At 43.7% G+C, this 14,755-nt stretch overlaps 1 protein-coding gene, 3 non-coding genes and 1 pseudogene across 10 annotated transcripts; 2 read left to right on the top strand and 3 right to left on the bottom strand.

The window, feature by feature from the left end:
• Positions 1 to 95: 95 nt before the first annotated feature.
• On the bottom strand, positions 96 to 4,136 carry LOC109781747 (uncharacterized). The gene is made up of 4 exons (XR_012189196.1): positions 4,039 to 4,136; positions 796 to 1,458; positions 528 to 683; positions 96 to 400 (listed from the first exon to the last, which is right to left on the bottom strand). It is a non-coding gene; the product is annotated as an uncharacterized protein (transcript).
• Positions 3,080 to 3,297, top strand: LOC120970181 (small nucleolar RNA U3). The gene has a single exon (XR_005764919.1). It is a non-coding gene; the product is annotated as a small nucleolar RNA U3 (small nucleolar RNA).
• On the bottom strand, positions 3,638 to 7,118 carry LOC109781768 (putative F-box protein At3g44060; annotated as a pseudogene).
• Positions 7,119 to 7,279: 161 nt separating this feature from the next.
• Positions 7,280 to 7,500, top strand: LOC120970183 (small nucleolar RNA U3). The gene has a single exon (XR_005764921.1). It is a non-coding gene; the product is annotated as a small nucleolar RNA U3 (small nucleolar RNA).
• Positions 7,501 to 8,455: 955 nt separating this feature from the next.
• LOC109781757 (uncharacterized) lies at positions 8,456 to 14,297 on the bottom strand. 7 transcript variants are annotated; one of them, XM_045231030.2, is made up of 9 exons: positions 14,078 to 14,297; positions 13,549 to 13,693; positions 10,831 to 12,044; positions 10,410 to 10,470; positions 10,207 to 10,310; positions 9,791 to 9,881; positions 9,408 to 9,455; positions 8,965 to 9,023; positions 8,456 to 8,870 (listed from the first exon to the last, which is right to left on the bottom strand). In XM_045231030.2, the coding sequence occupies exons 3-8, from the start codon at positions 11,850 to 11,852 to the stop codon at positions 8,985 to 8,987; spliced, it is 1,365 nt and encodes a 454-aa protein (XP_045086965.1). In that variant the 5' UTR covers positions 11,853 to 12,044; positions 13,549 to 13,693; positions 14,078 to 14,297; the 3' UTR covers positions 8,456 to 8,870; positions 8,965 to 8,984. The 7 variants fall into 7 exon arrangements, with proteins under 7 accessions (XP_045086965.1, XP_073361464.1, XP_020195954.1 ...); XM_073505363.1 differs by lacking the exon at positions 14,078 to 14,297 and adding an exon at positions 13,769 to 13,940 and having other exon boundaries at positions 10,207 to 10,304; positions 10,831 to 12,025; XM_020340365.4 differs by lacking the exon at positions 14,078 to 14,297 and adding an exon at positions 13,769 to 13,940 and having other exon boundaries at positions 10,831 to 12,025.
• Positions 14,298 to 14,755: the final 458 nt, after the last annotated feature.

The raw sequence follows: 14,755 nt of genomic DNA on the forward strand, positions 1-14,755 counted from the left end.
CTGAAGTTATCAGTGATTCACTTCGTGATACAGCAAGGACTGTCGGTAGAGCCAGACAAGTGGTTCATGAATCATGATACAGCAAGAACAGTCAGTACAGCCAGGTTCCTTCTAGTATATATCATAGACTTAAAGATGTGTGTTGAGTGTGATAGTTGCCCCAGAAAAATAAAACACAGCGAGTTTAACCATCACACTGACATCATTATCTCTTTGCACGACAGACTCTCAAGAAACCCGGCGAACTGGCTTACAGCACCCACCATCATCAGTATTACATATGAATATACGATACCACCATCGGCGATCGGTCGACGCCAAACTTTGTTTGAGCATTCACCACTTCCTCCTCCTCCATCACCTCATCACTCCCACCGTCGTCAAGGTTCAGATATACCATCTGCATTTCAAGGTTTGTGATCAGTCGGTCCAAAATAGTCCTAGTACAGGTCTTTCCTGAAGAATGACGCAATCATGCAGCAGCAGTATACTTAATGGTTTATCTAAACTGATAAAATGGCACTCACATCCAAATGCAACTTCACCAGTCGGGGCGCAACATCCAAGCAGCGGGCAAGTTGAAGAATTCCATTATGGGCATTTGGTTGTCCAGAGAAGACAATTAATTGACAAGTCATATGGCTCAAATGCATAAACGTGCCATGTGGTGGTGTTGTCAGATTCTGCAACTCAAACATGACAAGGGCAAATAAGATGAGTTTAAAACCCAGTTTCAATCAAGAACTATAATGTACGCAAGCAAGAATGAATGAATAAATAAATACACCAGGTAACCTGCTCATATCCATGTATATAAGCTTGCACAATTAGTATCTTCACTGGCAAAATGCTTGGAACTAAAGTGAATACAGGGGCCAGTCCATTGCTGCCTCTGAACATTATCGTAGCCTTCTCTAATTTGGAGCACCCATGAAGTACTATAGGGATCTCTTGTCCTTCCTACTAAAAATGAGCAAAGATCGGCAGCATGAAACTCAACCATCTCAACATTCATTCTGTCAATTAGTAAATGTCGAAGTTTGTCAAGTTAGCGTGGTATACTTAATCCATATATACCTGAGTGTGGCTTTATAGAAACAGCAGCGAGAAACAAGAACTACACACAAGATCTGCCTTGAACACCCAAGGCCTCAAGACGAAAGTGATGAACATGAACTTCTTCGGATGGCGAATAAGTTTCTTCGGGTCAAAAGATATGATCTTTGCTTTGTTTTTGATGAAGCAGCAAAGCCAATCCAGCTGTCAAGATGATCAAAGTCCTCTTTGTGCAAGCCACACCTGATGCATAACTTATCAATACCTATCACACTATGCCTCAAGGAACTTAGCTCGTTTTATTTGAGAAAATCATCAATGGATTGTTCATCAGTGTGATAATCCAGATCACTGGGGCCATAAAAACACAGATTACAGTGGAACGTCCAGAGCATTTTCCAACTTCAACAGGTTGAATCTCCTGTGACAAGAAAGAGCCTGAATTTTTAGTCGGGCTGAACTTTAACTAAAACTAACTGGTAGGCAAGCGATAGCCACTAATCACTCAAATCAAAACACACAATGACCTGAAACTACGTGCAAGAGAAATCAGACCAGATGCAGATTGCAACTTTTTCTAGTGTAGTTTCAATGGGTGTTTTGTAGTGGTGCCAAGTACACGTGGAGTGTAGTCTATTGTTCATTTCGGTGCAATCCTGTTACTACTTTCACTTTATCATTAATGTACTTCTTGGATTTTGCAACTTAGCAGTAGGGGTTGCGTGCCCGACCTTGTTCATTTGGGCTATATGGGAAACGAGGAATGAAGCATGTTTTTGAGGTACTCTTCCAAGGGATCCTACTATGAATCCATGAGCTGGCTTCTTGAAGAACCAACACAGGAAGCAGCCCGGCAAGCTGTCCCCGGTGGCGTCTGAAGATTTCTCTAGCCAGCACGGCTGCAGTAGGCCGGTGGTCAGAAGACCGGAAGCAGGCTGAGGGCGTCACCGCGTCAGGATGTATGTATGTCATGTCTGCAGTGTCCTGATGAAGCCTTTAGTTTGCTAGTTTTCTTGGTGTCAATTTTTTTTGGGCCGTGCGTCTGGCGTTGTCAGTTCACGGCTTGTGCAGTCTGATTTGAATAATAAAACCCGAATGTGGTGTTACCGTCTTACCGAAGCCGAAACGATTTCAGTAACAAAATTAGGTGGCAGTTGCGCCTTTTATCCAAAGAAGAAGTCTGTGGTGTAGAGGCTCATTCGGCAGCAAGTAACTCTAACGATTTTCCTTTCTCCAACAACTCAAGCAAGTCTAGCAAACAACTTGAGCAATAAGCCTTAAAAGTGAGGCTCACTGAAAAAGTAAAGACATGGATTGGACCATAATCTAAGCTCCATGCCCCTGCCCCAGGCAACAAACCCCATAAAACACAATTATTTTTAATTTATTACTTTTCCCGAGAGGTACAGATCCGTGGGGAACGCCACAGGAATCACATCAAGGACTAATTTTCACGCACTGATTGGAATGGATCCTCAGGGTAACAGTGAAATGCTTAAGCAAATTTTTTTTTTCCCCTGCTGTGGTTCAAGGAGAAGAAAGAGAAAAGAGGGACTCGCGGAATGGTGGTTACCCTGAAAGGAAGGCTCGTCGCCGACGCCGTGGCGGTGCTCCGCCGCTGCGGCGTCCGTGGGCTGCAGGGAGGGAGGAGCGGCGGGTTAAGGGGGAAGGATCTCGCAGTCGATCGATCTGCTTGTTTGCTGACCTAGAGGAGGGAGCGGGAGGAGGAGGAGAGCTACTTCGCCGTCATCTTCTCCTGCTCCGGCCATTGCTGCTGTAAGATCGGCGGAGCTCCGTGGAGCAATTAGTGAAGTCGAAAAAGGAAAGCAATGGGAGAGACAGATGGGCTGGATTCCGTTTATTCTCCAGCCCAACTTTACGGGCCGAGGCCCACACGAGCCCTTCTCATCCCTCGCCAGGGGGAGGCGCTGCGCTGCAGCGTTACATCCCAGACATTAGTCCCACCTCGGAAGTTTACCGGGGGCGGAACCGGTTTATAAGGCGCGGCGCTGCGAATTATTGCACGACCTTACTTGAACAGGATCTGTTCTATAGGCTCGTACCGCTGCATCCTTTACCAATAAGGAGGCAAGCACTTCAGTCTGGTTGATGCATTCTGACCACTGGGCCAGAGCGTGATTAACGGCCAGGATGCATCTGATGGATGGATCCGACGGCTGTAGAGGATCGTTCCTGCCTGGCAAGCCTGTGCAGGGTGGCCCAGTGGTTGTCTGACAGACAAAAAAATCTTTTTTATTTTCTTTCTTGTGTGCAACATTTTTCTTCTTACCAACGTAGTCACCTTCAAAACCATCTACAAATAATCTGCAGTTTCATTTTCGAACTTCTTTACCCACGTAATCTAGCTCATTTTCCTTACAGAATCTATGTTTTGAAGCACCTACAAACAATCTGCAGTTATGTATTTTTAACTTCTTTAGCCGCATAATCTATTTGTAGTCAGAGGGTGTTTGTAGTCACAAATCTGATTCATTTTTTAGCTTCTCCAACCACAGAATCTTTTTGCAATCACACAGCTCCGATTCACTTTTTGCAACGGCAGTCAGTACAGCCAGACAAATGGTTCACCAGTGCTCCTTCTATATATCAGACTTAAGATGTGTGTTTAGTGTGATCCTTGCCCCAGAAGAATAAAACACAGCCAGTTTAACCATCACATTGACATCATTATCTCTTTGCACGACAGGCTCTCAAGAACCCAGCGAACTGGCTTACGGGACCCGCCATCATCAGTATTACATGATGCCTCCATCGGCACTCGATTGACCCCAATCGACCCCAAACTTTGTTTGAGCATTCATCACTCAAGTTCTTTCAGCAGTCAGTAGTAGCTTCAGCGGCACCTGACAGGGACAAATAATGACCTCTTGTAAGCAAAAAGAAAAAAGAAAAAAAAGATGGCATGGTCACAGCACATAGTACACAGATGGGGACAGTCAAAGGATCGGCTTACTCACTCACTGTGAAGGGGCACCTGAGACTCTGATCACCTTATATGGAAGCGCTCCGAGGTAGCTGTGCCCATCTGCTGACCTCCCGGGCAGCACACCCGACGCCATGATCCTGGATGGGAAACATACTGGCCGCAACCCTTGGCTGTAAGATACAGCACCCCAGCTTGACCTGAGCAATGTAGCACCGAAACACGCTCATGTGGACCGTCTTGAGATGATCATGGTGACGCATATGGGAGCCTTCCATCACTCCCAACGTCGTCAAGGTTCAGATATACCATCTACATTTCAAAGTTTGCGATCAATCGGAGCAAGTAGTCCAAGCACAGGTCTTTCCTGAAGAATGATGCAATCATGCAGCATCATTATACTTGAGATCCATGTATTTGTTTATCTAAACTAATAAAATGGCACTCACATCCAAATGCAACGTCTCCAGTCGGGGTGCAACACCCAAGCAGCGGGCAAGCTGAAGAACTTCATTATCAACATTTGGCTGTCTAGAGAAGACACTTAATTGGACAACTCAGATGCCTCGAATGCATAAACATGCCATGTGGTTTCGTTGTCAGCTTCTGCAACTGAAACATGACAAGGACAAATAACATGACACTAAAACCAGTTTCAGGACTATAATGTACGCAAACAAGAATGAATAAATAAATAAACACCAGCTAACCTATTCATATCCATGCATATAAGATTGCACATTTAGTATCATCACTGGCAAAATGATTGGAACTAATTGTAGCCTTCGCTGCCAGAAACAGTGAGTGAATACACAGGCCAGTCCTTTGCTGCCTTTAAACATTACTGTAGCCTTCACTAATTTTGAGCAACCATGAAGTGTTTAGGAATCTCGTCTTTCGTACTCAAAATGAGCAAGATCAGCAACATGAAACTCAACTATCTCGACATTCATTCTGTCAATTAGTAAATGTTGAAGCTCGTCAAGTTGGTGTGGTATGCTTAAATTAGTTACTCCCTCAAACCCATATTATTTGTCACTGCTTTAGTACAACTTTCCTAGCAAGCCTGGAAAGTTTGCTCGTCAACCATCTCGACACCAAATTACTCTCTGATCTCTATGTCCTCAAGTGCCGAACAGTTTGCTAGCAAGCCTGGAAAGTCTTCAGATATCTGAACACATTCCAGATTAAGTCTTCTGAATATTGTAAAGCCACATATACCGGGTGTGGCTTTATAGAAACAGCAGCGAGAGACAAGGACTGCACAGAAGAGCTGCCTTGAACACCCAAGGCCTCAAGAGGAAAGTGATGAACTTCTTCGGATGGCGAATAAGTTTTCTTCAGACCAAAAGCTATGATCTTTGTTTTCGATGAAGCGGCAAAGTGAATCCACCTGTCAAGATTATAAAAGTCCTCTTTGTGCAAGCCACAACTGATGCAGAACTTATCGATCCCTATCCCACTATGCCACTGAATAGGCCAATTTACAGCCTTAATGAACTTAGGTCGTTTTATTTTGAGAAGATCATCAATGGATCATTCATCAGTTGTAAATCCAGATCACTTGGGCCATAAAAACACAGATTACAGTGGAATGTCCAGAGCATTTTCCAACTCATCGAAACAACGCTTGTCCTCACAGCCTCTTCAAGTGGAAGCAGTGACATCACAACAGGTTGAAACTCATGTGACAGCAAAGGGCCTGGATATTTAGTCAGGTTCAATTTTAACTAAAACTAACTGGTAGACGAGTAATAGCCACTAATTACTCAAATCAAAACACACAATGACCTGAAAGTGCACAAAAGAGAAATCAAACCAGATGCAAATTGTAACTTTTTGTAGTGTAGTTTCAATGGGTGTTTTGCAGTCTTCTTTGCAACAATTTAGTGGTGCCAAGTACACATGGAGTGCAGTCTATTGTCCATTTCGGCGTAATTCTGTTACTGCTTTCACTTATCGTTAGTGTACCTCTTGGATTTTTGCAATTTGGCAGTAGGGGTTGCGTGCCTGACCTTGTCCATTTGGGCTATTTGGAAAACGGGGAATGAAGCATGTTTTTGAGGTATTCTTCCTAGGGGTCCTACTACTGTGGCTTTTCCAATCTGTCTGACCGATGAAATTATGAGCTGGCTTCCAGAAGAACGAACACAAGAAACACATTCGACAAAGGAAAATCGTTGAATTACTTCCTGTAGTAGGCCGGTGGTCAGAAGACCGGAAGAAAGGTGCCAGTCTGTGGTGTCCTGATGAAGCCTTTAGTTTTGCTACTAGTTTTCTCAGTGTCAATTCTTAGTTGTGCTTCTGGCCGTTCCAACGCTGTTGTTAGGCCGCGGCTTGTGGAGCCTGGTTTGCATTGTGGAACCTGTGGTACCGAAATCGAAACAATTTCAGTAACGAAATTAGGTGGCCGTTGCGCCTTTTATCCAAGGAAGAAGTGTGTAGTGTATACGCTCATTCGGCAGCAAGTAATTCAATTATTTTCCTTTCTCTAGCAACTCAAGCAAGCCGATACCCTCCCTGTTGGTGTAGCAAACAACTTGAGCAATAAACCTTAAAACTGAGGCTCACTGAAAAAGTAAAAGACATGGATTGGGCCATAACCTAAGCTCCCTGCCCCTGCCCCAGGCAACAACCCCATAAAACACCAGATTTTTTTTGTTTGCCCCAAAGGTTCAGATCCGTGGGGAACACCCCAGGAATCACATCAAAAGACTAATTTTCACGCAGTGGTTGGATCTTAGGGTAATAATATTATTTCCCCCTCCTGTCATGTGAGGAGAAGAATGTGAAGAGAGCGACCGGCGGAATGGCAGTTACCCAGGAAGGTTCTCCATCCGGAAGGACGGCTCGTCGCCGACGCCGTGGTGGTGCTCCGCCGCCGCGTCGCCCATGGGCTGCAGGGAGGGAGGAACGGCAGGTCAAGGGGGAAGGGATTTCGCACTTGACCGATTTACTCAGGAACGCCCATACTGCTGCTTACTTGCTGGGCTAGGGAGGGGGAGGAGCTACTTCGTCGTCATCTTCTCCTGCTCCGGCCATTGCTGCTGCAAGATCGGCGGAGCTCCCTGGAGTCCAGACGAGACGACGGCTGTTTCTTAGATGGGCTGGGCTCCGTTCATTCTCCAGCCCAGCTTCACGGGCCGAGACCCACACGAGCCCTTCTCATCCCCCAGGCGCTGCGCTGCGCTTCAGCGTTGCTTGCCATACATTAGTCCCACCTCGGAAGTTTACAGCGCGCCGAACCGGTTTATAATGTGGGGCGCTGCGAATGGTTGCACGACCTTACTTGAACAGGATCTGTTCTATAGGCTCGTACCGCTGCATCCTTTACCAATAAGGAGGCAAGCACTTCAATCTGGTTGATGCATTCTGACCACTGGGCCAGAGCGTGATTAACGGCCAGGGTTCATCTTGATGGATGGATCATACGGCTGTAGATGATCGTTCCTGCCTGGCTGACGCCTGAACAGGGTGGCCCAGTGGTTGTCTGACAGACACAATTCTTTTTATTTTTTTGCCTGTACTAACGGCACCTTTTCCACGCCTGAACAGGGTGGCCCAGTGGTTGTCTGACAGACATAAAATTCTTTTTATTTTTTTGCCTGTACTAACGGCACCTTTTCCATTTCTTACCTACAAAATATTCGTCTAAAAGACTTTCTTACCTACAGAATATTGGTCTAAAAGATCTACAAATAAATCTGCATCTTCATTTGGGACTTCTTTAACCATTGGTAATCATATAACCTAGTCGTAATCATATAGACAGACATAAAATTCTTTTTATTTTTTTGCCTGTACTAACGGCACCTTTTCCATTTCTTACCTACAAAATATTCGTCTAAAAGACTTTCTTACCTACAGAATATTGGTCTAAAAGATCTACAAATAAATCTGCATCTTCATTTGGGACTTCTTTAACCATTGGTAATCATATAACCTAGTCGTAATCATATAGACAGACATAAAATTCTTTTTATTTTTTTGCCTGTACTAACGGCACCTTTTCCATTTCTTACCTACAAAATATTCGTCTAAAAGACTTTCTTACCTACAGAATATTGGTCTAAAAGATCTACAAATAAATCTGCATCTTCATTTGGGACTTCTTTAACCATTGGTAATCATATAACCTAGTCGTAATCATATATCTGAAATCATCAAACAAACAAACCAAAATGGTCGCCGGTCCCGGAACAATTCAATTCAACAAGATCAATAACTAAAACTGCGACAAACCATTGGTAAAGCAGCAAACGATCCTGATGAACGTTTCAAACTTGAAAACAACAAAAATAATGTTTGCTTGCTTGATTTCTTCTGTGAATCTTTAGACTCTAAACCAATACAAAACTGAGCTGGGATGAAGCTGGCAGCCTGGGCTGCCTGGTTGAGATTCTTCTCCTTTTCGACAAGTTGCGGCATGCAATAATTCACACGATAAACAAACAAATGTGATGCATAATGATTCTTCCATTCAATCAGTGCATCAATAAACTCGACAGGGGCTCCCCTGCTGTTCAGGGTCAAACACAAATTCCATCACGATTTCACTCCAGGCGACAAAGGCTCTAGACTCGCCTGACGGTCACGGAGCCTTCAAGTTCTACATCTCACTAAAAGAACAGAAAAAAAATCTCGCTTCTAATGCTCGACCAGCAAGATCATTTGCTTCAAAGCAAGGAGACATTGCTGGGAGGAAGAACTAGATGTTCGGAGGCGACACCACAGAACCTCTCCTCATTCCAAGGCCAACTGGGGATAACTGAGCTAGAGATTCAACCATCAGCGGTACAGCGAAGGAGGGACTGGGGCTGGGACTGGTGCGGCGATTTCCCTCTCTGCAGGTTTCTTTGCCGACAAAATCCTGGTACAAGATGATAAATAGATCCATCAAATTTCATGCATAGAGCAGTAGGGTAAAGTAAGTGCTGAGTTGTATCAGGAAATGCACGACTCACTTCTGGCGGTTGTAGAGCTTTCAGCGTTTCTTCTTACAACTGTCCAGACGCAGCTTCAGCTGCAGAGATAAGAATCGATCAGCTCGAATTCAAACAGTGAAAGACAGGCCAGTGGAGCAAAACTATGACGATCAGGCAATCTTGCATGAGGCCTGTGTTTGGTTTTCTTTGGACGATACTTTTGGAGTATGGAAAACTATAAGTTGGTAGCTGGAATGTTTGTTTCAAATCATCTGTCATCCTGTGGGATGGTAAAAACTAGTTTTGCCAAAATCAATCTTGTAAATCTGGAGGCATGTGGAAATCAAATTCTTTGCTAACAGGTCATGATATCGGAAAAACACCCAAGAACTGCTTATCATGCAAAGTAGGGGTAATAAGACCCAAGAACCTCATGCAAAGATTTGGTGGTGTAATCACGTTCAAAGATCAGATGAACATACCTTATTTATGTACTTCAGTTGCTGAAGCACTTCAGCGGTACCCAATTCCTACAATGGACAGGATAATCTAGATGTCAGTTTTCTATTGTGCTTTTAATTATTACTGAATGGTGCAAAAACTATTACAGAGTGGTTTCAACACGACTTCAAATAGATGCATGCATGAAAATAATGAAATATACTTGCACATGCTTAATACATCCAAAAGATTGAACAACGGAGGTCAAGAAATAATATAAACATAACCAACCATCATTTGTGAAGAGCTTGACTAGCCGAATGCAGTCAACATGTAAAGTGTATGGTTATGACATAAAGCAAGACAACCATGTACATCCCACAAGGGCACACAAAAAAGAGGCAACTATATAACAGAAACAAACCTGCGGAACAGCACAATCAGCACGAATTGGATCCCAAAGAACTGAACATGAACAATCCCAATCGCTCGACTGAACAACAAAAAGTGGTGCCCTGCAAACATTCCCATGGGGTAATGAAAACATGAATGCATATCTTAACGATATTACCTCCGTTCCTAATTATAAGATGTTTTGGATATTTCAATATGGACTAGATACAGACTGAAATGAGTGAACAAACACACTAAAACGCGTCTACATACATCCGATTCAGAAAAAGTTAGAACATCTTATAACTGGGAAAGGAGAGAGTAGATGTTAACAAAAACACAGAAAACAGAAGAGCCTTCTAACACAACAAGAGGGTAAACCAAGCCCTCATGGACCAATCCATAAGTGACAGAAACATTGAAAGAAATTAGGGTGACCTGTGTTACCTCCGCCACTTGCCGCAAATAGCACCTGTGTCCAAGACTTCTTGGCACTGAATCCAGTTACCAATGCTGGTTTTCTTGTCCTCACGCCTTAGTGACAACTGCAACTAAAGCACAGAATGTCAAAATGCATGGCTGAAAATAATCAATAAGGAAATCTTTTTATCAATTATCATTAAACAGGTCCAGAGTGTGCGGAGACCTACACTCAGATTTGGCATTTCAGTGGCATCAAGTTCAGCAGGTTCAACAAAATAGTCATCACTGCTGCATAGATGGAGTTACTATTAGAAATTTTATTTGATAATGCAAAGTTGCAAGAAGAAACAATAAATATACAACTGAAGTAGGGCATACAATTTAAATGCAATTTTAGGATTTACAGTCTTGGTTATTGTTTATTTATATATATCATGGAATTTTAGTAAACAAAAGATAAAGTTGGAGAATCTTGACTGGACCAACAGCCTTTCATTAGATGATGCTTAGTACCCATGGGAAAGATAACACTTCCCACGTAAATCACAATTTTTCATGAATCGAAATTGCTCCTCAAGTTGAAGCTGCTACTCCTGTCCCAGTAGCAATGACAGGCTTAAAGTAAAATTTGATCAAGAGTGAGCATACCCAGAAATTGGACCGGACCATTCTGGAACTTCTGCTTGGAAGTCTCTACCAATCCTTACTTGAGTTTCATATGGTTCAGCATTCGTCAACATATCTCCTTTTGAGCCAAGAACTTGGAGAGGTCTTTGAATATGCTTGGCTGATCCTTTTGTACTCGACAACATCTCACGCTGCCTCTTAGGTTTCTTCCTTGAACAATCCAGGCAATACCAATCATTATCTGGTATTTTCTTGATGCGACGGTGGCAGCAAAGCAAGTGGAATGCTTCTTCACAACGATCACATATTAACATGCGGCATGGATCTTCAAAAGACCCACAACTCTTGCATGCAAATAAAGTGTTGCTTTCATTATCATCATGGGTTAATGTAGTTGATGTGCTGCTGAGCTCTGATTTTTCGATGAGAACTATATCCCTTTCGAGCAAGGATATGCAAACCTCCCTTGATGTTAACTCCATAAGTGATTCTGTATCAGACTCCCTGGAATCCTCTATCTTGTGCTTTATATAAGATGGCCTGCTTGATATGGATATTGACTTCCTATCATCCACAGTAGAAAGTGACACCGATGAGTTTTTCCAAGAACTTCTCTTAGAAGCTTCTGCGGTATCTTTATATTTTTTTGTATATTCAACAATGCTTGTTTCAGATTTTAAAACTTCTCCATCTGAAGGAACAATAAGTGCTTTCCCAAATTTTTGGACCGGGGGCGAAATATCTTCAAAAGTTGCAGAACTTCTGGTTGTACTTTTCCTCGCATTTCCATCTGTTGTACTCTTGATCGCATTTCTGTTTGTACTCCTACTCTTATTTCCATTTGCATTTGTCGGAACAAAATCACATTTCTGGTCCGTCCTCCTCCGTTTATACAAATGGTGATCATCTTCTGAAGTAGGAACAAAACAAACACCATCGACAACTGGCGAACTCGAGCTTGAGGATAAATCCAAAAAATTTACTGATGACTTTGATTTCTCCTTCTGACATAAAAAGGTGTTCTTCATAGATTTTAAAGTCATATATTCTCCCGTAAAAAGAATGAGACCGTCTCTACCACAGTCTTGGACACAAAAATGTTTGGGCCAAGGAACTCAGTAGTAGAATTGGATATAGAGAGGCTGCAAGAGCCTAGTTCTTAACAAGCACAACTTCAAATATCCTTGGGCATAAAACAAATTTGAAACCTTCCCTCCTGCGGCGCCCCACAAGCTCTTCAATAAGGATAAGGAAGCATTAAATCATTTTTTTCAAGGAAAATATTGTATCACTATAAAGTCGAAAGATGTAATAAAATAGTCACAACATTTTGACTTGGTACACCATGTAGCTAGAAGACCGGCGAAGTAACCACAACAAGAGAGATCAATTTGATGAAGACAAAGAGAAAATCTAACCAATTTCATGAGGAGTACGAGGAATTGGATATTTCCACCTTGCATTTTTTTAGCAACTCATACTATTGCCCTCTAGAAGAATCCCAAGCTTCTCTCATGGTCCTAACTATTGCAGTTTTATAGGATTTAATTAACTAGAAGATTACCGTTTGTCAACCAACGATTTGCAAGGACATATTTCTTGGGCTTATGACTGAAGTAGAAGTAGAAAACAAACATAATACGCTAGAAAAGCCCCTTGACTCTTTTCTAGTTTCATTTGCCCCCCTCTCGAATCCGTAAAAGCCTTACCAATTATGCGGATACTACTAGCACGCGCCTCGGTGAACATAGTGTATAACAAATATGTCGGTAAATAGACATTGGATTTCCAAAGAGTAGACAATGGCAAGACGATGTTTGATGACGGAGTTGGGCCGAATCCTATATTTCTAGGAGCCCTTGCTCGGGTGCTCCTCCCGGTGCATTAAATCGACATAACACAACCGACGAGGAAACTCACCAAGGCTTCATCAGTGTCTCCAACCACCCGCCATGGCCGGTTTGGACACCCTTGCCACGGTGACCATACAACCCCGCTCATGACCTTGTGTCATGTTTCTATTTTGTTACCCCATGGTTCCTTTATACTCCCTCTATCCCAAAATAAGTGTCTGAATTTCAGGACAAATTTGTACTAAAGTTAGAACAAAGTTGAGACACTTATTTTGGCACGGAGGGAGTACATTATAGGTCCAATTACAGGTGTTTGACTCCAACACCTTATGATCCGCTGATAACAAGGCCAACTATAATCCTATACACATATTTGACACAAATTCAAATGTACAAGTTTCGAAGCAATTCGAGTGGTCGGGACACGACCTGGGCACGCCATTGTGCGACGGATAAATCTGAGGCACGGGCCACACAGGCGCATCTTGCGGCGTAGATCTAGGGTTCCTTATTCAAGGGGAGCCTATAGAAAGATCTTGCCTTCCCCGCAGGCCGGTGACCGGATCGACAAACATTGCGATTACCCAAGTTACAAAATTTCCCCATCCCTTTGTTATCCCCCCAATAGCATGGGTTCCCCTCTCCACACCTAGATATTTCTTCCCCAAATTGGGTGGAGACCCCCACCTCCACGATTCCAACACAGCCATCAACAACAAAGTTTCCCAGTCCGACAGCCAGCTAGCTCTGCCACCAGCTCTAGCCCACAGCATCACCGGGCAAGCTGTAAATCCGAATCTAAACAGGAGCCGGACCACAAGAACGGATCTGTCCGAATCCGGAGCAAATCGCAGGGAGGAGGAAGAGGACGGAGAAGGGAGGTTACCTGAGACTCCTCGGCGGCGTATCCGTGATGAGAACCGGAAGGTAAAGCGGCGGAGGTGGAAGATATACCGGGAGATTATAGTAGTGAGGCAATAAAAGAAGTATTAATCTTCAAGCGGCAAGAGTACCTCCCGTCTTCTCCTCTTCTGCAGAGTGAAATGAACGGTGTGGTTACTCGCAATGGGGGGAACAAAGAAATGAGCTGGGGAAGATGAACCAACATGGATCCGGCGGAAGATACTCTGGAATCGGCGGCCACGGCACCAGCCGCTGCTCGCGCAATCTAGCGGAGGGGATATTATATATCTAGGGAAGGCACTGTGCTCTGCCACGCCACCCCCATGGCGTGTCTCAAGAACAAGAAGAGCTTTCCCACCGTGGATACTCTTTAAAAACATAGATTTTTCTTCAAGAAATTTTTAACATGATAATGGAATTTTTCTTTTGTTTAGCCTATGTATCCGTAGGAGGCACACACACGGAAAAAGATGAATTTGCCACCCACAAATTGATTAGATTTGGTTTCTCACCTTTGTGTTCTGCTTTGCCCCCTGTAAACTCAGCCTTCCTCGATGTCTCTTGTGTCGAATCGGGGCCAAATTCACCTAGCGGGGGCCTAGGTTGATCGTCGAGGAAGAATGGAGAGCAATTAGGTTGTGAAGAGTGGGTCAACGGCCGTGCGACAGGAATAAAGATGTGGTGATGGAGCTGTCGGCACGCCGCCGGAGATTTGGGAGGGGGAGGGGGTCGAGAATGGTGGGGCTAGGTTTACTAGTGCATAAGTATATATAGTTGGTGTGTTTGTGATGTTAAGATTGAGATCTAGATCTAAGGAATTGGGATCCTCTAACCCATATGACCCCTGACTTCAGCATGGGCATGTGGGCCAAGCAACTGCTTTCGGGTCCAAAGGCTACAGAAAAAATCACTAGCACCAAAAAGAAGTCGGCATGTGGGCGAAGCAACTACATCCTGGACTACGGAAAAAGTCCACTAATTGGAAGGAAAAAAATCAACGTGCGGGCCAAACAACTACTTCCAGAGCAAGGGCTACAAAAAAGTTCATTGCTTCAAAGAAAAAAAAAGTCGGCATGTGGGCCAAGCAATTGCTTCCGGAGCCAAGGGCTATCAAAAAGTTCACTGGTTGGAAGAAAGAAAAAGTCGACATGCGGGCCAAGCAACTGCTTCCCGAGCCAAGGGCTGCCGAA

Source organism: Aegilops tauschii, chromosome 7 (assembly GCF_002575655.3).
Source record: "Aegilops tauschii subsp. strangulata cultivar AL8/78 chromosome 7, Aet v6.0, whole genome shotgun sequence".
In the NCBI taxonomy this organism is placed as follows: domain Eukaryota; kingdom Viridiplantae; phylum Streptophyta; class Magnoliopsida; order Poales; family Poaceae; genus Aegilops; species Aegilops tauschii.

Excerpts from the sequence above, each read along its gene's own strand:
- LOC109781757 (XM_045231030.2), bottom strand. The coding sequence starts at position 11,852 with ATGACTTTAAAATCTATGAAGAACACCTTTTTATGTCAGAAGGAGAAA. Across the intron at positions 10,471-10,830 it reads TGGTCCGGTCCAATTTCTGG|CAGTGATGACTATTTTGTTG; the intron begins GTATGCTCACTC and ends CCATCTATGCAG. Across the intron at positions 9,456-9,790 it reads CTGATTGTGCTGTTCCGCAG|GAATTGGGTACCGCTGAAGT; the intron begins GTTTGTTTCTGT and ends TGTCCATTGTAG.